The sequence below is a fragment of the Seriola lalandi genome, unplaced genomic scaffold, assembly GCF_002814215.2.
Source record: "Seriola lalandi dorsalis isolate HSWRI2012SDOR001 ecotype SW California unplaced genomic scaffold, Sedor1 jcf7180002054879, whole genome shotgun sequence".
Classification (NCBI taxonomy): domain Eukaryota; kingdom Metazoa; phylum Chordata; class Actinopteri; order Carangiformes; family Carangidae; genus Seriola; species Seriola lalandi.
In genome coordinates this window covers 345,390-367,398 of record NW_019525432.1, presented here as the reverse complement: position 1 = coordinate 367,398, position 22,009 = coordinate 345,390, and the positions used below count along the sequence as shown (strand labels likewise).

Sequence of the window (22,009 nt, the reverse complement as noted above, 5' to 3'; positions counted from 1 at the left end):
ACGTGGATGAAGCTGCTAATCATTTTTCATCCTGAATAAAAACAACATGCGATGACTGAAGACCAGTTGCTGCAGCAGATCATTCATCACTCTGGTGCTGCCACTTAATGGTGGACCGAAGGAGTGCACATCAGTGACTCCTCATACAGGACCTCTGTGTTTATCTTCTTTATAGACATCATTCAGTCTGTGGCTGTTTTCATTAATGAGTAAATACAAGCACTGTAATGTTTTTATTTTTTTTATTTATTTATTGTTCATTTACATTTTCTTATTGCAAAGCCATTTTTGCTGTAGTCGTCGTAAACTTGTAGTTGAAATGTTCGTACATTGCTTCATTAATGTTCTCCTGAATGTCACCCTAAAGTCCAAACCGCCCCGACTGATTAGATCACCCGGCTGAAACTTCATCCTCCGACAACTCAGCCGTCATTTTAGGGCAAACGCCTGCCAAAAGACGCATCTGTTCAATTATGTGTTTTGGCTGTGAAAATGCTTGTCTCTGTGGTCCTCCGGAGCCTGATGAGGCGTAATGAAGCGTTGCTAAATATACACTAGGTGGAAGATTTCCTGGGCCCTGCCAGCAGTAACAGAGCGAGGTGAAGTGCACTGACATTTTCAAAAGGCCACCGCAGCCATTTTGCCAATGAACGAAAAATTCATGTTTTTCAATTGCACATAAATCATACTGATAATTAGTTATTGATTACCAATTGGGCATTGATTGCCAGATGCTGTTAAATTGGGTACATTTTACAACATCAATCACCATCTTAGCAGTGTAAAACTTTGTATTAGCCTTGGCATACAGGAGAGGGCGGTAAAATCACATCTGTGTTTCTATATTCTAGGTTCTATATTAATATTGTGAAAGTATCAAAGCGCTCAGTCCACAGAGAAATGCATACAGCTCATATTCAGAGACTGAGCCTTCAAACGGGCTGTCAGGACTTTTGTAGCTTTGTGATGTCACAACAAAGTAGTCACTGCCCCCCCGAGGCTCAGATCCTCTCTTCTGATTGGCTCACCGACCTGTTGTGCCTGAGAGAGGAGATGTAAAACAACATTGAGATGGTTTTTGGTTTTTAAAACCACAAATATATCTTCTGATGGATCAGCACTTCAAATAAAACACAGGAGAAGAGGAAAATATGGGATCTTTAAACAAGACAAGCCATGCTAGGCCCTAGACTTTAATTAACTTTAAATTTTTGTTGGATATGGTAATATGGATGGAGTATAAAACTTTACTTTGCTTACCACGAATTGAGTAAAACTAATGGCCTGAGCGAGCAAAGTCAAGTTGTTATACACATGAAGAGCAACAATATTTTAGGAACATTTCAGAACAGAACTCAATCGACTTTAATCAGTCTACCAAGTATTTTGTTAGCCTCAGGTGCACGTGGCTCAGATGGGCTTTGAGAACACAAACATGCTAACGGCGATGCAGATAAATTGTGAATTTTGGAGGTTTCATTGTCTGACGATCATCAATGTCTGTACTCTACTTTACTGGATTTAATGGCGTTGCATCCAACAGTTGTCGAGGACCCAAGTGCTGCTCCACATGGCTGAAAATAGTGTCTTTGTTGAAACTAAGGCACCAACTGAAACTTATGGCTTCATCTATTTGTTCTGCACTAACACAACAGTAGATTATATTGCTATCTTCAGTAATATACAATACAGTTTGTATAGTTCCAAACAAACTCTGTGAAACGATTGACACTTAAACTTTAAATTATGACTCTCATGCTACAGCACAACACTATAACTTTAAACCTTATAATATCACTGCATTGTTCTTATGGCTCATTTGTCGACAGCATACAGTTCAGTCTCTGTGCTTTACTTGGACAGGAGTCAGTGAATCTATTCATTCAGTATCCTCCAGCAAACACTGAAGAGGTGTCATCTTTATGAAGACGAGTGGTAGTGAGTGAAACAGAGTTAGGTCACAGCAGCAATCAAGCACCTTTTGAAATTCCCATATAAACAGGGGTGCACATAACTGGTGGGCAGCGTGGTGGAAATAAAGGATGCGCAGCAGATGATAGGAAAAGAGGTGTTTTTGTGTACCAACACTTTTGGGTTTGGCGTTTTTGGGACACAGTTAATGACTGAAACATTAGGATTTTTCCACACATTACTGGTAAGATTATGACAAATGTGTTAAAGGGGCTATTTTTAAGTTTTCTCTGCTGCTGAATGTAGTTTCTTGCTTGGGGTGGGTGGTGGTGATTGTCGTCTGAAAATAACTTCGGCCAACATTGGGGTTTACAAGACAAAAGGTCATAATACGCACTCTGAGCAGCGCTACGTCTTCAGGGGCAGATTGGATGCTACAGTGAGTCGCTATCGGAAAGTGACAAGACTAGCAGGGGCTAGCTGGTTAGCGTGCTATCTTCAGTGGAAGAAAAGACGTGATAGAGACAAGAGTTAACATTGGTGTTGCTTTCCACCTCTGGAGACAGCTCTTAGAGAGTAAAGCAATGAAGTTTGATTCTGAACTCGCACAGTTTCTTAGTAAGTAAACAGCTGTTAATGCTAACACTGGTTATGTAGCAATAGCAAAACTTACAGGTAGCCCCTTTAATGTTAGTAATCAGTTGTTGTGTAGCTTTTAGCCTTCTTTTTTAATTAAGTAGATGCATGTGAATTTTCACATCAAGTAAGTGCCGATCCTGCCTGTCAGACTCTTGCCTCCCATTCATGATGCACATCCACTTAAAAAAGTAGGACTACATCATCACCTACCACAGACGGAGATAGTGAGGAGAGCAGTCAGGAGGGTAGTAGGATAACTGTGCTGCATACCAAGCAACATCTACAGGTGCTCCCTGGAGAACCAGACCAAAACAGTTATGTGCACCCCTGCATATAAAGACAGATCCGACAAAACACTTCAGTATTGAGTACATTGAGGCTTTGAAACATCATCTCAGGTTCTAGACCTCTACCTGACATCTATCCAGACCTGTGTCTAACTCCTAAGATGATAGCATTAAGCTGAGACAGTTTGATAAAACAGACTTACAATACAAATGCTACAGTGTAGAAATGATGCATTTCCACATACAATACAGTACAAGTTCATCTTTGCAAACTCTCCAAACTTTCTCCATCCCATCCTTCTTCTCTTGTTCCGTTTCCGGCTGAATGACTGTACCATTGGCACCTGAAGTCCTGCTGTCTACTTCCCCGCACTGGTTTTCTGTTTGAGGTTATGTTTCTGTGCAATGCCATAGGGCACATGGGCAGCGATGGTGCCCATCTGTGCTGCTCCCTCCACATGAAACATCTGATCATCGAAGTAGATGTGCGGCCTGATCTTCTCCAGCATGGGGCCCTTCGGTGCTCCTGCTAGGAACAAGGCCTCGTCGATCTCCAAGCCCCAGGCCCTGAGCGTCTTCAGTGCCCGAATCCCAGAACTGGCTGCGCTACGAGCTGTCACCAAGAAAGTCCGGATGGGACAATCCAGGCGGTGGCCTTTAGCATAAAACTTTTTCTGGAGCTTCCCCAGTGCCTCCAGGAAGCCCTTCAGGGGACCCTGCAGGAGGGGAACAGATGATGATAAAGCAGAGCTGGTGATATTACGTGTTCCCTTGTGTTGCAGTGTCGTGTTTTGTGTATTTTATGCATCATTAGTTGTTATTGCTTTGTCATGCCACATCTTTAAGTGCATGCGGCACAAGCAAACCTTGATTGAATTAGCACCATTTTATTTTAATATAGCACAGTATGAAGCCTGCACAAGCTGAGTTTATAAATTGCTGGCTGTCTGACCGAATCACACACCAACTGACAGCATTTTGAAACCATTTATCATCCTATCATATAATTTATCATTTTGCATAATTTATTCATAGAATAATCAATTAATGAAATGGATATTATATCGTGAACATCTGCATAATTATTCACAGGTGATTAGGGCTACGTGGAAATGGCAGTGTTAAGACTGCAGAGGAGATCAGGGTTTAAAACCCGCCTACCTTTAGTCGCCTCTGTTTCTATTATAGCCACGTTTTACTTTTTTAATAAATGACAAAAAAAACAAAAACAAACCTGATCCTTTCTTGGAAAGAGTGAAATGCAATTTGCACTTATGATTATTCAGCCTGAGGTACATCAGCACATTAGCTACTGTTCAGGAGGGAAGTTGTCCCCTAGACATTTCCAGTAAAAACTACACACATGATCCAATAGCGTGTCCTCGTTTGCCCTCTCGTGTTCGAAGAACTTGTCCAGGCCGTGGGCCTTGAAGATGCGCTCTGACTCATCAGAGAATAAGACGGCGTCACCGTCAAACGCCACCCTCAGCTGGGTCTCCGATACCTCCGTCTGCTTCTCTGGCATGAACATGGTGGCTGCTGCGATGCCTGAACACAAACACACGGAGAGATATTGGTAATAATGTGTTCAGCAGTACGTTAGCTGAAGGCGCGGAAGTTGTACAAACTTTTCTTTGTCTTTCTTTACTTCACTTCATTTCACTCAAAGCCATAGACACTTTAATACATGTAGATAAACACACGTTGATTGGATCAGAATCACTTTTATCACTAACTAATCCCTAATCCTAACCCTGATTTATCACTTCTAACACTAACCCAAAGCAAGAGACTGACTGACAGACTCTGATACCTGCAAATACTTTTTATTCAAAATTTGAACTTTAGTCAGAAGTGGTAAAAATTAACTTAAATATTGAAACTGTATTACCTTTTTGAATTCAAAATTTAGTTTATAAGCACAACAAAGCGTTTGAAGTAGTTTGCCCTCTGGTCCAGCAGAGGGCATTCACGATCAGTTTGACCTATCGGATGTCCTATTGGCAAAATGGATCTGAGAAATATTTTGGACTCCTCAATGGATGGTAAAAAGATGAGACTGTGCTGGTTGTCAAGTGAAGAGAAACACAGGAAAAGCAGTTCACTTCAGTTCACCACTTCATTTCCTGCTACAGCTAGAATGAATCAGGACGGTTTTCACACTCGGCTGCAGTGCTATTAAAAAAACATATACTTATAGTGGCAGCTTACAGGAAGTATTAATAAATGGCTTTGAAACTAATTAAAATCGTTCAAGTTAAATGTCAAAGACACTTCCTCTGTTTGACTGTGTGTGTGTGTGTGTGTGTGTGTGTGTGTGTGTGTCAGCACTCTTCTAGTTTTCCCTCTGGCTCAACATACACAGAGACAGAAGAAACAGTCGGTTGTTTTCTGGTTCTTACAGTGAGAAAGTGGAAATCTGGAAAATTCGAACAGGGTCAACTAATCCAATTCAAATTTTTTTTTCAACCTGGCACTGCAGCTGAAGAAGACACAGGCAAATACACACAACAAATCAACAAAAGCAAATACAGAAAACGGGCTGCAAGACTGCGCCCGTGTGGGACGCACTTGTTGTTCAATGCTTTTAACTCCATAAGTCACAAAGCACTGAACAACAAGCGTATTGTGTATAGTGAACGTTTCTGTGTTTGGATGTGTTGTGTGTATTTTGCAGAACGTGTGTTGTCAAATTGATGAAGATGTTTTCTGAATTTGCTTGTTTTGTATTACTCGCAGTGCGTTGAGCTGTCAGGGCCACCGTAGTCCGCCTATTTCACTGTGTTTTATTCCTCTTTGACAGCAGTAATAATGCAGCATGAAATGTTCAGCACTGAACAAATTTAAATCTTCCGAAGCGGTTGTCACTTTAAGTCTCAAAAATTTCACATCAGTATATTCTGTTCCCAGCTCCTTGTCAGCTGAGCATATTACCATCCTGTATTTCTTTGGCAGAGAGAAGCCACATGTTTTCAAATATTGATACACACTCAGAGCCACAGACAGAGCAAATGGGATGTTACTTCCTACAGCTGTTCCCTTTAGTGTGTGTCTTGATATGCTGTGACACGCAGGAGTCAATCAAGCAAATACAAAGAGAGGAAAATATTAATATGGTGATTTATGGTAATGTCACTGCAGCGTTGGAGAAGATGTCAGTCAGTGGTACTTATTATGCAAACAGGAGGGGAAAAAAATCACAATGTATACATCCAGAACAGTGAGCTTTGTGTGTGTGTGTGTGTGTGTGTGTGTGTGTGTGTGTGTGTGTGTGTGTGTGTGTGTGTGTTGCCTTTTAAATTGCAGTTTAAAGGCAGGACCGGAGTTTTATTCCATTAATCTGACATCGAATAAATCTGCCAAATCTGCCAACCATTTTTAAATTATTCTGCACTTACACTTATAATTACATAGACAACAGTAAAACCAAGCAGCCACGATGTTTGCTGTGATGGATTACCCATGTGAAGCAAGTTTATGTCTGTGCAAATACATTTCTTTGCAATAAGGGAAATGAATGAAAATCAGTGGATGCCTGGAAGGAAAGATATTCTCCAACTCCACTGCAGCTTTGTCACATGTAGTGCAGTTGTATGTAAAATAAATGAACTAAAACTTGCTAAAACAGTTGTTGCTGCATGGACACTACTGTCCTGGCTATGATCAAGTTCACAAAATCTAAATTGGTTGTTCGGCACTTGAATAAAGCCTCATCAAGGTCTCTGAAACCAGAGGCCTGTTTGATTCAATTTACAACATGAAAGCTATTCCTTAAAAAAAAAAAAAAAAAGTCAAACACTGTGCGAGAGCATGTTCTTTAATCTCCAACCCCCAGGATATCATGTTTTTTTAGGGTGACCAGACGCCCTTGTTTGCTGAGGCTGTCCCCGGAAATGTCTCCGTTTTTAGTTGTGAAGTCTATTTTTTTCACACATCATGAATGTAAATAAAATTAATTCAAATTAACTTAATGAACTAATAAAATATAAATCACACTCGCTTTTACAGTGGAACATAACTGACATAATTAATCATGAGATCAATTGAGAACCATTCTTAATGGTTAAAAGTAAGACTGTTATTCTTCACCTGTAGTAAGGAATCTCTTACTGCTGTATTCTCTTTACAGAATCCTTAAGTGTAATTCTCCTCATTTTTTGATAATTACAGACCACAAGTAACATCATTAACATTTATACAGGAAGATCAATAACATACACATAGTCGGCAGTAACAAAAGTTAGACTGTATCGTCCACACAGGTGTGTGTGTGTGTGTGTGCGTGTGCGTGTGTGTGTGTGTGCGTGTGTGTGTGCGTGTGCGCGTGTGTGTGTGCGCGTGTGTGTGTGTGTGTGTGTGGTCGTCACCTTCAGACAGTGCCTCCCTGACCTTCTCGGCATCAGCAGACAGGTAGAGGTTGGTCTGCCAGGCCTTCAGGTAGCCAGTAGGACTGCTTCCCCCCGTCATGCAAAACCTCTCAATGAACAAGTCTGAGGACCAGAGAGACAAACAGTGGTGAGGTTTTTAGTTTCACTTCAGTGTTTAATAGAATTTTAAAGGGTGATAGAAATAAAACACAGAAATCTTAATTTCTCCCAGAGACTGCAGATTGTTGAATGTGTCACAGAGTTTACGCTCAGGAGTCATAGGAGGTGAAGTGGGAGGACGACGGGGTTAGAGACAGGGTGACAGGATAAACTTACAAGTACAAGTGGAGAAGGGGTTTAACTAGAGGGGGAAGGAGGGGGCTGGAGGAGAGGCGAGGGGCTGTGCAGATAAGAGCTACAGGGATAAGACTGGTGGGAAAGTGTCTGTTTGCATTTTGGCTGAGGGAGCCTCTTAATAATGTGTGGTGGCCTGATCCAAAGATTAGCAGAGAGACGCTGTGTAAAGAACCCGGGGAGAGTGATATCAGGTCATTACATCCATGATTACAGAGCGATAGACTAATGCTGTGATGGAGACGTGATATAATGAATTTGAGCAGAGCTAAAGGTTACAATAGGTGGATGACACCCAGGATAGATGGAGATATAGTAAAAGAGAAGGTTAGTGGGAGGGAGACTGATTATTCATTATTAAAAGAGAAACTGCAAGGTTATAGTATTTATTTAAAGTTATATTAGTCTTGGCAAGAAACTTGACAATGTAGTTTGTATCTCAATGTAGTTTCACAGGCTCTGAGCCTCTCTTCTGATTGGCTGACTATTTTCCGAGTGATCAATTAAAAAATTTAAAATGGCTGAGGGCGGTGACTGCTTTGTTGTGACATCACAGAGTTACAGAAGTCCTGATGGCTGGTTTTAAGGCTCAGTTTCTGAATACAGGCTTTGTGCTTTTCTCTGTGGACTGAGGCTTTGATACTTTCCCAGTATTAATGTAGAAACTAAACCTGCTTTATAATCAAAAAAAGTCATGGAATTTTTCACTTTTTACATCATCATCGATACAGCTAAAGCAGAGTTATCCTGACTTTTAGTCCATGGTCATGCAACGAGTAGCATTTTTTTAATTTGACCGTCCCTCTCCTGTTCTAATTGTCCATGTTTTTTAAACTCCACACTCAGTTTGTAACTCAGGCTCCTCCAAGCCCAAGCCAAGGTAAACCTGATAACATCACTGTGACATCACCAGGATTATTTTCTCAGGCTTTTCAAAACCAAAGAGGACAATATACAGTAGAATTGTTTTCACAGGCACAGACTGATACTTCCCATGAGCTAACTTTACTTTCTGTGGGAAATCAGTGAAGTGAAATTGCTTTGTGTTGCCTCACAGGGGCACTTCTGCCAGGGTGACATAGGGTGGCAGCTGCTGCTCCTTAAACACACCTTAAACAACCCTAACCCCAGCTAACCCTAACCATAACCCATCCCAAATTTGGACAATCTAATTCAAAAGTCTATAAATAAAAATTTGTTGCTGGTCGGACGTTTACAAGAGTGAATCTCCAATGTCCGAGTGGAAGTGAATGCAACATGAGATGAAACAGGTTATAGGTGTGAAAAAAGCTATTGGCCCTGCCGCTGAAGTGCCCAGCCCCCTAGTTTGCTCTGACTGGTCAGGGGAGACGTCTATCTACAATGTACAGAGAAGCTTTAAAAAGAAACAGGCTTTTTCTGACAAAAGAAACGTCATTACGTCTTAAGCTTGGCTACGCTCTGCTCGCTGCCCCGCTGAAGTGAATTCTGATCTGATCTTCACTGGGAGGCCTCCATTTTGTAGCCAGTAAGCTAACAAACAATATCAGACCCGCCGCAGATGGAGTCGCGTGGAGAGGAGAAGCGAGGGAAGAGCAGCAAATAAGTAATCGATTGATGGTCTGCTGTGGACTCATGACGATATTCACAACCTGGTATACTTTTCCAAGGAACCCTTTTGATTTTTGTGACCTGTGGACCATTACGGGCTAAAGGAATATAAACAACGGAGGAATGGAGAGAGAATTGGAGTTCTACATGTTACGGTAAGCAGTCACCACAGTCTGCTGGTACACCATGCTGTTAGATATTTATGTGCTTATAATTAGTGCAAGACAAACTAAATATTTGAATTCTTGAGCCTCTAACCGAGCTAACGAGGTACAGCCTGTGTATATTGACAAATGTTTTTACTCCCTCTGATTGGCCCGGGGACGGGCCGGTGGGCCGTATGACATTAATCACTTCGTGTCTGCGTTGTGTTTGGATGTAGAGGCCAACACCGGAATATCTTCGGAGGCGATCTCAATTAATTCTGACAAAGAGATGTCAATAACAAAATTATATAATATTTTATATATATTATATATATATTTCACACTGTCACACATATTATTACTGTATAATTTACTCTGTTATAAAGGCCCTATTGGTTTTGGGGATGTTGGGGGGAGGGTCTGTGACTTTTATTTTCATGGTTAAGTGTCTTTGGTCTGAAAAAAATTGAGAAACACACAAAAACAACAACGGGATCTTGTGGAGAAAACATTTACTGTTAAAGAGTCTCCACATTAGGATGAGTCAGTTCTCCATTCAGACAAATCTAATGTCAGCGGTGTTAAACTCTTGTATCCACTGGTATGAAGTGACAATACAGGCGGAAACAAAAACAGTTATTGTGCAGTGTGACTCATGGATGTGCTGGAGGCGGATGGAGCTGGAGATAGAAACAGAGAGACAGTGTTGCTTTAAACCCCCTGAGTGATCTCTCCATCATTCAAAGAACCGACTGTCCTCTTCACATTTCCTAAATGGTTTATTTAGCTTTGTAGTCGGGCCCTCGTGGGTTTGACCCCCACACTACCTCATCATTTCAAACCTCCCAAGTGTCCCCTGCCTTTAAGACGGGCGCTGGAGCGTGGGAGTCACTAGAGGGAAAATGTCCTCGCCACTGATGTCTTTGTACACCCCCCCCCCCGCATAATGTTTTGATAGAATCCATCTTGTATGATTTATTTACTTGTTCCGAAGATCTAAAACATGGTAATAGGAGAACAGGAACTCAGCAGGACCTTGAAGACACTGCTGTCACGTCAAAGTACGAGCAGCTTCATTGCACAGTTTAATATTTTTACTCTCGTAGCCGCTACAGCAGGTATGTGCGTCCATGTTCAATGTTATGAATATTGATGCTTGTGTGAGTCCATGTAGTGGCTCCAGGTCTGATTTCCATAGAGAATGATAATGTCATCACATGAACTCTCAATTTACTGCACACGAAGCACATTACTTAGCCCCCGGGTCTTACCATGTATACATGCTAAACAGATGGATGAATTGCTAGCAGTCACCTATATTTGTCATTCTGAGCTATGTGTAACTGTGTAGTTGTGCTCGGTCATTCGAACGCAAGGAGAGAAACTTTATACTCCATCCTGCAGCTGTTAAAAATAGCAAGTGTAAGTAGATGATGAGAAATTAATGTGTATTTAAGTGTTTCTCTGTGGCGATCATGTTGCACTTTCGAATGGGAAAAGCTAAAGGAGAAGGTAATATTAATCATGTCTTGTAGCTCTTATCTCTGTGACATCAGAGAGACCATGTTTTCCTTTCATTCTGTTGCAAAGGTCAGAGGTCAGGGGACTGTTTGAATGCACTGAGCCCTTCATACAGAGAGCCACCAAAGACATCTAACATGGAAGCATCTGGAAGGCCATCAGACCTGTTTTTGTTTCGGGCCTCTTGGATTATTCTTGCGTCCCAGAGGACGTCATCTTGAGCTCAACCCCGGCCCGGAGCTCTGAGGAACAGGAAGTGGTCTGTGAGGACGATGTCATAAGAGGGTCTAAGAGTACCCTGGGAAGGATCATGCCAGTCAGCTGTTCATACACTTTGTTGTTTGTCTCTCAGCTGAGCTTGCGTCAGCTTCGGTATCCGGACCGACTTGGATTATGTTATCTCTGTCTTAAAGTTGCATAAGGAAACAGTTCAATAAAAACTCACACGGGATGGACACAACAAGGTGTGCTAAAGATCTGAATACTAGTAAAAATTTCAGAAAAAAAAACTTCAGCCACTGGTTTTTTAATATTTCTATTAGTTGTTGTTTCTGTCTTTGTGTCTTGTAGCTGCTAGCTGAGCAACAAGTTGTCTTTTAGCTTAAAAAACCTAAAACAACAACAAATATGTTGGACGGTGGTTCTGGGTGGCTGAGGGTGGTAACTGTAAAGTTGTGACATCACAAATTTACAGAAATCCTGACAGCTCATTTTAAGGCACAGTAGCTGAATGCGGGATGTGTGCATATAGAGGGGCATATGTTTTGTTTGGCTCATGGAGAGAGAGATAATGACCTTGTCAAACGGAAGTGTATGTGTGGGTGTAGAAACTTGATATCTTACTAACCTATCAACGGGCCGTTACCCTATGACAGGAAGCTATTTAAAGGCACTATCACTGCCTCATTGTGTATTTTGTCAGTGTCACTGAGGGTCACCAATGTCGTAAATTCTATAGTGGCTTTAACCTGATGCGTCATTGCCATTACTGTCTGCCACGCTGGGCATAAAGCACCTGATATCCCTGCATGGAGGCACTGAAGCTCGTCTCCCTCTTGATTAGATCTCTGTAAGACTCACTGTGATGGTTGATGGTGTTGATTAGCCGTATCCCTACGTGCGCATGGTTGTACGTCACCAACACGATGTCGAACAGTTCTTCACTTTGTGGGTACAGCTCCCGCAGACGAGTGTTGACGGCCTCCAGAGCCTGTCAGAACACAGCAGTCAGCTCAGGACAGCAAAAAAAAAAAAAAAAAGCAAACCACCCGTCTGTCAGTCAAAGTCTGTGCTGTACGTCTGTTTGTTTGTGTGACTTTTACCTTGACGAAGGGGAAAGCAGGTCCAGGGGCGAAGGGTTCGTTCTCGTGTTCGATCTGGAATCTCAGATACTCCTCCACTCCTTTCTGCTCAAACACCTTCTGCTCACGCTCGGTCCGAAACAAGACGCGAGAGGAGACGGCGATGGTCACTGCGTTCTCAGGCTTTGGCTGCGGGGGGAAAAAAAAAAGAGACAAGATAGAGAACGGTATGATGAAGAGGAAGAGAAAAAAAGGGGGAGATGAGCGAGGAGTAATGATGACTGGAGAACACAGGGGGGAAAGTGAGAGATGACGATCCTATTTTCTACCTGCGGTGTCCCACAAAACTGAACCCTGCTAATAATACTTTGAATGTCCAATTTTTACAAGAGCATGCAACTGCTGCTGTGACTTTTTTTTTTTTTTTTTTTTAAAGGGACGGTATGGAGAACATCATTAAAACTTTCTTTGGATGCAGTTAAAAGAAACTCTTCACGTCACAATACATGCTGGGCTACATGCTTATTGTCATGCCTGTTATCTGTTGTAATGTCATTAAAGTATCATGGAGCAGCAACATACTGTATGAATGGGGATCTTGTCATTAGTGGAACGGTGTCATCTCTAATCATGAGATAAGAAGACTACGTATGTTCATCCACGTGGTGACCCATAGTCCAATGCAGTTCACTACAGCTGAGAGCAATTTACAAATGTGTGTAAGTTCTTGTCGACTCTGAGGGAAGCTTAGCCCCACCTTTCACATTTTCATAAGCATTGTCGTCGGACGGTAACTTCAAAACCCGCCCACCAATATCTTAAAATAACATAATGTTATCGAGTTGGTAAAATTACTTTAATAATAAAAAACTAAAAGAGCAGAAAAGCATAAAAGAATTAAAGATCATGTATAACAATTTAAGCATTTAATTTAACTTTTTTTTTTTTTTTTACAACCAAAAATCATGGAAATGAAATTGAAACTGACAAATTTTGGAAAGATTTAAAGTCATCCATACAGTCAGTTAGTGAGGATCAAATGCATTTGTAATTCTAGTCACATGCTGAAGATCGCTGTGACTGTTTCGAAGTGAGGGGATGTGAAGATGCATTTCTGGATAAAGCGATCTACTCAAACCTAGTTCTAGTGATACCTCACATATTACACTATAAATATGGCTTATCTGTCGACAGCTGATAAAACACGATCGTGGCTCTGCATTTTAATAGTCATAACAGCAGTTTGAGTGAACTACATTACATGGAAACTGAGACTCTGAATATACCATGGAGCAACAAAGACAGAATCCCTCATTCCCATTGGATTGGATAAGGAGATCTGAGTGCAAGTGATGTTGTTTTTTCTTTTGTTTGTCTTTTTATTTCTTGTTTATAAGCTGTTTTTTAGGTTTCAGTAATTTACATCATGTGAATGTGGCTCCCCCTGCTGGGACAGACCTGTTGTTCCAGCTGGATATCTATAATTAACCTTACCTCCGTCTATTGATTGTGAATTGGCCTGTACACACAGTGAGGAAGGGCGTCTTTCCAAAAACGTCTGTGTGGCAATTAGTGCTGTCCTAGTCTTTCATCACACATACCAAATATTCCAGCCCCTCCTTATATATGAAACACAAGATACTTCCTTCATTGATCTCTGTGGTATTCTTGGAGGTTGTAGTTTTGTTGTTGAATCATGCTGCAAAAAACCAAGAGGTGATTGTAATATTTAGTTTGTCGAATGGTCAGTGACACACTAAAGTCTGTGATGATTTTTACCCAAGCTTATTTCTCCATAGACTCAAATGAACGGTTGCTAGACGGCGTGGTGGCCTCGTGTTGTTCTCGTGTTGCCTAATGTGTGTGTTTACGCTTGAGTGTTGCTGTCTGGAGGGGGAGGGCAGCATTCCTACGGGGGCAACCGGCATCATTGCCCACAGTGGGAAGCTGAACTCAGATGGGGGGGGGGGGGGGGGGGGGGGGCAACTAATTTAAAGTGCAATAATGTGCATGTGGAAGTGTGTGTGTGTTTGAAGGTTGTACCACTGCACACACCTCTGCCTTTGTGGAACATGGGTGCAAGTATCTTTTGTTCTGGTTAAATGTATTTTTCTAAAAAGCTTTAAATTGTGCATGTTTCCTGTAATGATTTAATTATAAAATGAATCTAACTCTAACTATTTTATATACTCAACTAACTTAATTAACTTAATATAACTTGACATGCAAATGCAAAAAAAGAAAAAGCACAAGATAACAATACATTGAAAAATTGTGCTTGTAAGTCAGTGTAAGTCTACATGCATTACACATGTGTCTGTGTATTGAGACACATGCATGTTTGTGTCCATGCGCCGATGCCTGTGTGCTGGTAAGTAGGCCACAGGCTGACAGAAGCACTGAGCTACTGTCCCTCTATTTAGCCTTGTTCCATCCCCGCTGCCTGCTGGCATGTCACCCACTTACCTGTTAACACACACACACACACATGCATCGCCTTGTCAGGATTACTCCCGACCCACATCACATCACATCAAGTCAGATTAAAATTTGATAGAAAACATTTTTTGATAGAAATGTTGATTCAACTGTAATTTGTGTTGCTGCTGGACTGAACTGTATTTTACAAAGAGGTGCGTCTGTTTTTTAGCCAATCCTCACTGATTTGAATGAGGCGGACGGAATAATAGGCACACCTATCAACACTATGATCATTATAACCTTCATTCATTGCATGATGTTGCATTAGAGTGCACTGGTTTTAGCTAGGTGTAGCTAACTACATGTGTATATAAACACGTCTGTGTAAAGGCAATGTTTGTGCTACACGCTTGTAAGACCAGCTTTATTTTTTGTCACCAGAGAGAAAAAGAGCTTCTCCCCAGGGCTCAGGTGAAGGTTGCAATCTGTCAGGATGAAACTAAATTAACACACAGGACCTTCGAAAGCGCAGGAGTAGGATGAAGCTAAAAATAGGCTAACTACCTTCATTTGTTCGTTGCATGATTTATATTTTTACTGGAAGCAACCTTCAGGTGAGAAAAGCTGCTTTATTTTTAGTTTAAACTGACATTAAGATAATATGAAGGAAAACTAACGTTGAGCAGGAACATTAGCACGCTCGGTTAGCTAGCTTCTCCTTCCAGAGTGGAAGCTAGTTAGCCTAAGTTGCGATAGCTTCAACTTTTGAAATAACAGCATGATGGGTACTTCTAAATGTTTAATGGTTTATAGGGAGAGACAGAAAAACACATCGTTTATCAATGTTCCTGGACTATACAGGGCTGTGACGTGCTGCAGTCAGAATTACACCATGGTGCGTGCCTCTAAAGGCCGGCCCTCAAATGTCAGTCAGCCGCTGACATGGGAAGCGTGCCCACTCTAAGTTTAAAGCCTAGACATTATTTCCACAAATATGTCCAACAACAGTTTTATCCACTATTGGAAAATTTCACAATGACTCCAGTATGATTGTAGTTTATATTTCATTGCACAGAATGAGGGTTAGTTGGGCCTCTATAACACACCGTGAGGATAAATGTAGATTTTTTTTTCCAGCCTGTGGCAGAGCATGCAGTCTGTCAACTAATATCAAGACTCTAATATCACAGAAGCATGAGTTCACATATTAAAGAGCCATAACTCTGTGCAGCTGTCTGGTGACACAGCAAGCGGGTTCATTGGCTCAGTCCAGCCAGTGGTTCTCCGGCACAATATGAATGAACATGACAGCACACGAGATGATGCATCAGGTCAGGTTGTTGGTTAGTGGAGTGGGCGTGTCCGTGACCATGCAGGCACATTGTCAGCCGTCACAGGGGAGGTTAAAAGACGGTGAAAGGGCAGAGGTGAGGGTCATTCAGTAACCATGGACACAACCTGCGACCTCACGTGATGATGGGACATACTTACGAAGAACACGCCTCCCTCCACCTTCCGGGCTCGTCTCCCTGTCACCTTAGCAGAATGACAGTTTGTTTTTATTCAACAGAAAGAACTTCTCACATTTTGACATTCTCCTCAAACATAATGGGACCTGTTAGGATGGATGTTCTTTTTGCAATGATACGTTCACATTCTTTAAAAACTATGAAGATAAGTATTTGTGTATAACAGAGGTCTGACCCAGGTGGGTCAAACTGCTCTGTTTACAGTGGAACACATGGGTTTCTCCTCTGCACAGAAACAGCCTTGCAGATGTATGAGACCTTTGGTGCAGCTTATCCATTAGAGTCAGCTTACTCTATAATTAAAATGTCACACAGTCTGGGAGTGAACCCAGAGCAAGAGGCCAGTTCTTCACTGTGATTTGATACTGGTAGTGTTAACTGCCTGCCCTCTCCCAGTGGGCCTCCTACCTACTGGGAATGCATCGATCACAAGGCTTCTCTTCGCAGGAACCCGCAGTGACCATGATCGCCTCCTACTTATTAAGCTGTGTGGTGGCAAAGGCATAATTTAACCTGCTGGGAGTGAAAACTAAACATTCATGTATTTATTTGAAGTTGCACTGAGGAATTCCAGCGTCCTTTATTGCCTGGTAAAGCACAGAAAAGGAAATTGTTGTTGAACCTGTCGCCCCTTCCCCCCTTCCCTTTCTCCCACTATATATTAATCCTGTCAGAGCTTTGCCAGATCAGCAGGACTGGTATCTGTGCATAACCCAGATCCATGAGTCATCTGTTATTTACATATCTGAGGCTGTGAGACATCCCTTCCATCCGTCTGAGAATGAAGCGACAAGAAGTGTGAGGGATTTCCAGACAACAGGTAGATGTGTATAAGAGACAGCATCTGTTATTTACATATCTGAGGCTGTGAGACATCCCTTCCATCCGTCTGAGAATGAAGCGACAAGAAGTGTGAGGGATTTCCAGACAACAGGTAGATGTGTATAAGAGACAGCATCTGTTATTTACATATCTGAGGCTGTGAGACATCCCTTCCATCCGTCTGAGAATGAAGCGACAAGAAGTGTGAGGGATTTCCAGACAACAGGTAGATGTGTATAAGAGACAGGAGTGTGACTGAACACACTGCCAGTAACAGCAATGTTAATGTGCTGGTTTGTCTGAAATCTACAAACCTTGTCTGAAACTTGTTTTCTACTCTACTCTACTCTTTCTACTCTGGTCCTTTCTGTGTACCACAACCTTCAGGCTGTATTCAGTAAACAGAAAACCCTCACTATGCCTCCCTATCGTATTTACGATTGCGACATCAACCTGCTGCCCAGCACCCCTCTCCTCAGCCGCCTCTCCAACCTCTCCAACCTCTCCAACCTCTCCAACACATCAAGGACTCCTTGGCTGCAGGAATCATCCAAACATTTGCATCACCCTTAGTTGCAGGCTTCTTCTCGCCATCAGCTTTTCCTCTTGGTTTCATAGACAAACCACCCATCAAGCATAGAGGGCAGACCAAGAACTTGGTAGCGGTTGTGGTATACTGTATGTTTCCCCTCAGGGCTCACGGTAGATGCGTGCACTAACACTGCTGAGGCCGTTCGGTACTGCATGAACTCGCCTTGATTTGACTGCCGCTGATAGCGACTCTCCTACAGAGAACCCTCAACACTTGCTGTACATGTCAGACTGCAGCCTGTATGCTGAAGAACACTGAAGAGACTGCTTGTTAGCCTGTTAGCCAGTGGATATTACTCCTGAGTCCTGCAGCCTGCAGACTTTGGAGAGACTTGCTGTTGCAGTTTGGTTACATTACACACATTTTTGTGCCAGTCAGTGTTCATAATTGTTTTACATTTTAATTTTAAATACTTAGCTGGTAGAGTTTTGTAAAAAATACGTAGCATTAACACAAGTAAAAGCTCTTACTACCAAACTACGTCTTAATATTATGTTGGTGTGCTCTGTATTCTTTCAGCCTGAAATGTGCTTAAAAACTAAATAGTCAAAATGCTTAAAATACTTGATATATTTAGGCGTCTTCACCCGGTATATAATGAGAAAATAACAATTGAAACTCCAGACACTATTAGCCAATGCTAATATGCTCCTTGAAATAACGATGAGTTACGTTGCTACTGAAGGCATTGAGGTATTTAGCCAGTCATTGTCAAGTTTGCAGCTCACAGGAGAGCAGATACACGCTGCACCGATTCTGACTTTCTGTCTCAATTAAAAGTTAAATTATCTCACCTGCAGCCCCTGAGCCTCTGCCTTCTTCTTCAGTTTCAATGTGATTTAATATCGATTAAAATTGGCTTTAATTTAAAGTGAATGCTACCTAATTACACTGACCTGTTAATTAAAATGATATAACTACTACTATAAATTAAGTGAAAGAAGTATTGAACTAGTACTGCATTTCTTTTTATATTAATGAGGCCGGTGTTGTTTAGTAAAAACTGAAAAAAGTGACACCTTCCATCATTATCCTTTATTTATCTTTCATATTCATTCTCCTGGGCAGCTGGGTCTGTATAACGGGGCTGTCATCCGTGGAAATGTATCATTAGGGAAAGCTCTTCATTAGCTGAATTTGTTCTCTTGATTTTTGAGACAGCATCTGCCTGGGCTTTAGAGTCAATCAAACATTCAAACACTAAATAAGAAATTAAGTTTTTACAATGTGCCTGGTAGTATAGAAATATTAGGCCTCTAGTATATTAATGTAATGCCTGAAACGTGTTGAAGATAGAATATGCATCACACAAAGAAACAACAAGTTTCATATATCGATATACAGTATATTGTACTATATACCGTGATAACAAAAAACACAAACTGATGTCATCATGGCTTCAACTTCGTCCTGCTCAGTTTTAACTGTCATGTAACCATCTAATTTCAACAGGCTTTCATTTGAATAAAAGCCCTATAATCTGCCTGGTCCATTCCCCCTGATGAATAATCACATGCAGTATACACTAATGCTATTATTAAAACTCTAAATATGGTGCCTTTTACATGCGAGTACAGTTAAACCCATCCTTCAGATGAATGTATCTGAGCTGTCAATTTGGCCGGTGCTATATCTTTATTGCAGTGGTGTAATGCCGTATATTTGGATTGATAGTTAAGCGGTGTCACTGCTGCATGGTAATGGATGTTTACAGTCTGGAAATACAACACTGCGGCTGCACTAATCCTCAAGCAGCAGAGATTACTCAGCTTTTAGCTACTTTTAGTTCTCACTTAGCACTCACCAGTATTTTCCTTCTTATTTGTTTTTTTTTTTAATTCTCTTCTCTTTTTGTTTGGTTACTATGATACTGTCTTACCCAAATTATTTTTTGCATTAACTTTCAATCATTCTCTTTCATAGTTTCACACTCAAACTGGCTCAGAGGCCCGTCCCCCTGATTCCTTGGAAAATGCTACGTTGCCCTGTACAGTATGTTGATGTCCTGCACTGCTATAAACAGCACTGAACCCTGCCACTCACTGTGCCTAGCTCTCTTTTAACTCTCAGCTCAAACACATGTTAACCTTTTGCAAACTGGAGTTTTTTATTTCTCAGAAGTTTCTTAGAAACAAAGTTGTCTCTGAGAAGTTCAGATTGTTAAAGTTTTTGGATTTTAGCAATGCTCACAATAGAGACAAACTACTTAACCGAAGAACATCTGGTGTGTCGATTAGAAAATATCTAGTTGTGGCGCTTTCAGTGTCACTTCATCCAGTTGTATACAACAGTACTGTGGCGTGTTGTGTGGTGTGTTCTCCTTTTCATCTCCTATGAGTTTAGTTTCATACCTATATTTTGAAAGAGAGACTGTCATACAAGATAGAATTTAATTTATTGTCCTGATGAGTACAAAAACTCTAAGTAATTGTATAAACCCAGATGTCTCATTTAGACCAAAGTCCAGTGGGGAAAAAAAGCTATACATAAAACCATGTACTCCAGACAGCAGGTTATGTAGGTTAGCTTGTTAGCCTAGCCTCTAAAATCATGAAAGGCATGGTCATGAATGAATACTGATGCAAGTGAATTAACTTTGCTGCTTTGCTCTTTCATCCCTCACTTTTTTTATTATTTTTTTAATGTCTTATGTGTCTCCTATTAAAATTGAATTCATAATCTGAAGGAAGGATGTAGCAGACAGAAGTTTGAAACACTCTCTCTCACACACACACACACACACACACACACACACACTGTCTCATCTGGCCTCCCCCGGCCCCTCATTAATGAGCTGTGCTTAAAGCTGCACGTGGGCTATGTAAACATCTGACTCAAGAGGATGAGCTGGGGAAGAGAGGAGCAGCATGGCAGAAGAGAGGAGAGGAGGACAGAGGGATGTTTCGAAGAAACTTTTGTACTCTGGAAATTCCCAACTAACCATGACGTACTTACAGATAAACGTTCGGTGAGACTTACTGATTTTGGCTTGGTGGTGAGGCCCAGGTGATCCTGATCAAACTCTTCCTTCTCCTCCCATGATCCTCTGCTTTCCCCGTTGGACGAAGGGGCAACTTTGAGCTCTTTGACCTGTCCGCTCATCACCTGTACGGGGTCCAGACTCATCTTCACCATAGAGAATCCCTCTTCCTGTGCTCCCAGAGGTGCCCTGCGAACCGTCTTCCTCCTTCTGATAAAGACACAATTCTCTTCTTAGGCAAAAAAAAAAAGAAAAAAAAAGAAAGGTGCAAGCGAATGAACAAAATGTCCCGCTACAGTCTGTAGCATTTATCGAGATTCTCCTGCATTGATAATAGGCTTACTACAGAGAAGGTTTGCTGGGCTTGTACCTGCCCTGAAAGCAGCCGAAGTGTGAAGAGCAAAAGTGTTCAGTCCTCTGCTTCCTGTTCACTTGTCTGTATCCTGTTTCTCCTCAAGAGGATTATTGCTCACTGCATCCAGTTCCAGAGCACATGAAAGACGCTCACTCATTCACAACCAATTTTCCTACTGACACACACACACACTCCTCTGTGATCCATGCATACGCACACACACAGACACACACTGTCACTCATACAGTCTGTCCTTTGAGAGTGTGTTGCAGGCTGTGCAGCGGTCCATCTGCTGTTATCTCTCTGCCTGTGTCTTTCCCCACTCAGTGCCCCCTCTCTCCCTCTCTCCCTCCCTCCCTCTCTGTCCCATTCAATCAATCTCTCAGCTCCCCGGCTTGGTCCATTCCCCTCTGTCCTCGCGCTGACCAATCGCAGCTCTGCTTCCTTATTCAGCATGGCTCCGCCCCCACCCCAGCACCCAACACCCCGCTGTTCTCTGTTGACGGTGCAATTTGCCCAAGAGGCTCATGGGATGTTCAGGCACATACTAAGTATACAGCAGAAAATAGCCATGACAATGAGCCATTTAATCCAGAAAAGAACTGAATTTTTTTTAAAGGAGTGCGGTACTATGGATTGCACTTTTACTGCTTTAATTGTATTTTATTCTATTTTTATTTACTTGAGACTTTATTTTTATGGTTTTATTGTTTTTTACTGAATGCTCTCTTGCTGGTGACACTTTGGTTTATTTGCACCCCTTTAATACCAAGACGCTTTTGTTGTATTTCTGATTTCTCTCGTTTTAACTCTGTTGCCTTATACATAAGCACTTTGTAATGTGATCTATTATTATTTTTATTATTATTAGGATAAAACGGTATAACCTCACCTCCTATTGGCAGATTTTCTCTTCATTTTAACTTATTTCATTTTCAAATAAAGTTATTTGTCATCTTTGATGGTTAAAACATACCTAAAAGCAAAAAGTAACAGGAATAATTAAGGATAAGTAGGTTTCAGTTTAAAAGAGCCGAGGCCGATAACTCGGAGAGAATGAGTGAGATAGGGGGAGAAGATGAGAGAGGGCTGAGTTAAATTAGCCTAAAGGATAGCAGATAATGGATGTAACCTTCATTTAAAACCAAGGTTGTACACCGAGTTGAACACAGGGCCATTAGCGTCCTTACTCAT

General features: G+C 41.5%; 1 protein-coding gene across 3 annotated transcripts; it reads right to left on the bottom strand.

Annotated features, from left to right (window-relative positions):
- Window positions 1-225: 225 nt before the first annotated feature.
- nt5c1aa (5'-nucleotidase, cytosolic IAa) lies at window positions 226-21,152 on the bottom strand. 3 transcript variants are annotated; one of them, XM_023428587.2, is made up of 8 exons: window positions 20,804-21,152; window positions 20,460-20,670; window positions 16,029-16,073; window positions 12,138-12,305; window positions 11,896-12,025; window positions 7,205-7,327; window positions 4,201-4,385; window positions 226-3,553 (listed from the first exon to the last, which is right to left on the bottom strand). In XM_023428587.2, the coding sequence occupies exons 2-8, from the start codon at window positions 20,613-20,615 to the stop codon at window positions 3,197-3,199; spliced, it is 1,164 nt and encodes a 387-aa protein (XP_023284355.1). In that variant the 5' UTR covers window positions 20,616-20,670; window positions 20,804-21,152; the 3' UTR covers window positions 226-3,196. The 3 variants fall into 3 exon arrangements, with proteins under 3 accessions (XP_023284355.1, XP_023284353.1, XP_023284354.1); XM_023428585.2 differs by having other exon boundaries at window positions 20,460-20,692; window positions 20,804-20,883; XM_023428586.2 differs by having other exon boundaries at window positions 20,460-20,689; window positions 20,804-20,883.
- Window positions 21,153-22,009: the final 857 nt, after the last annotated feature.

Coding starts and splice junctions, on each gene's coding strand:
- nt5c1aa (XM_023428587.2), bottom strand. CDS start 20,615: ATGGTGAAGATGAGTCTGGACCCCGTACAGGTGATGAGCGGACAGGTC. Junction 16,074..20,459: donor TCACCACCAAGCCAAAATCA/GTAAGTCTCACC, acceptor CATTCTGCTAAG/GTGACAGGGAGACGAGCCCG. Junction 3,554..4,200: donor AGGACACGCTATTGGATCAT/GTGTGTAGTTTT, acceptor CCCCTCCTGCAG/GGTCCCCTGAAGGGCTTCCT.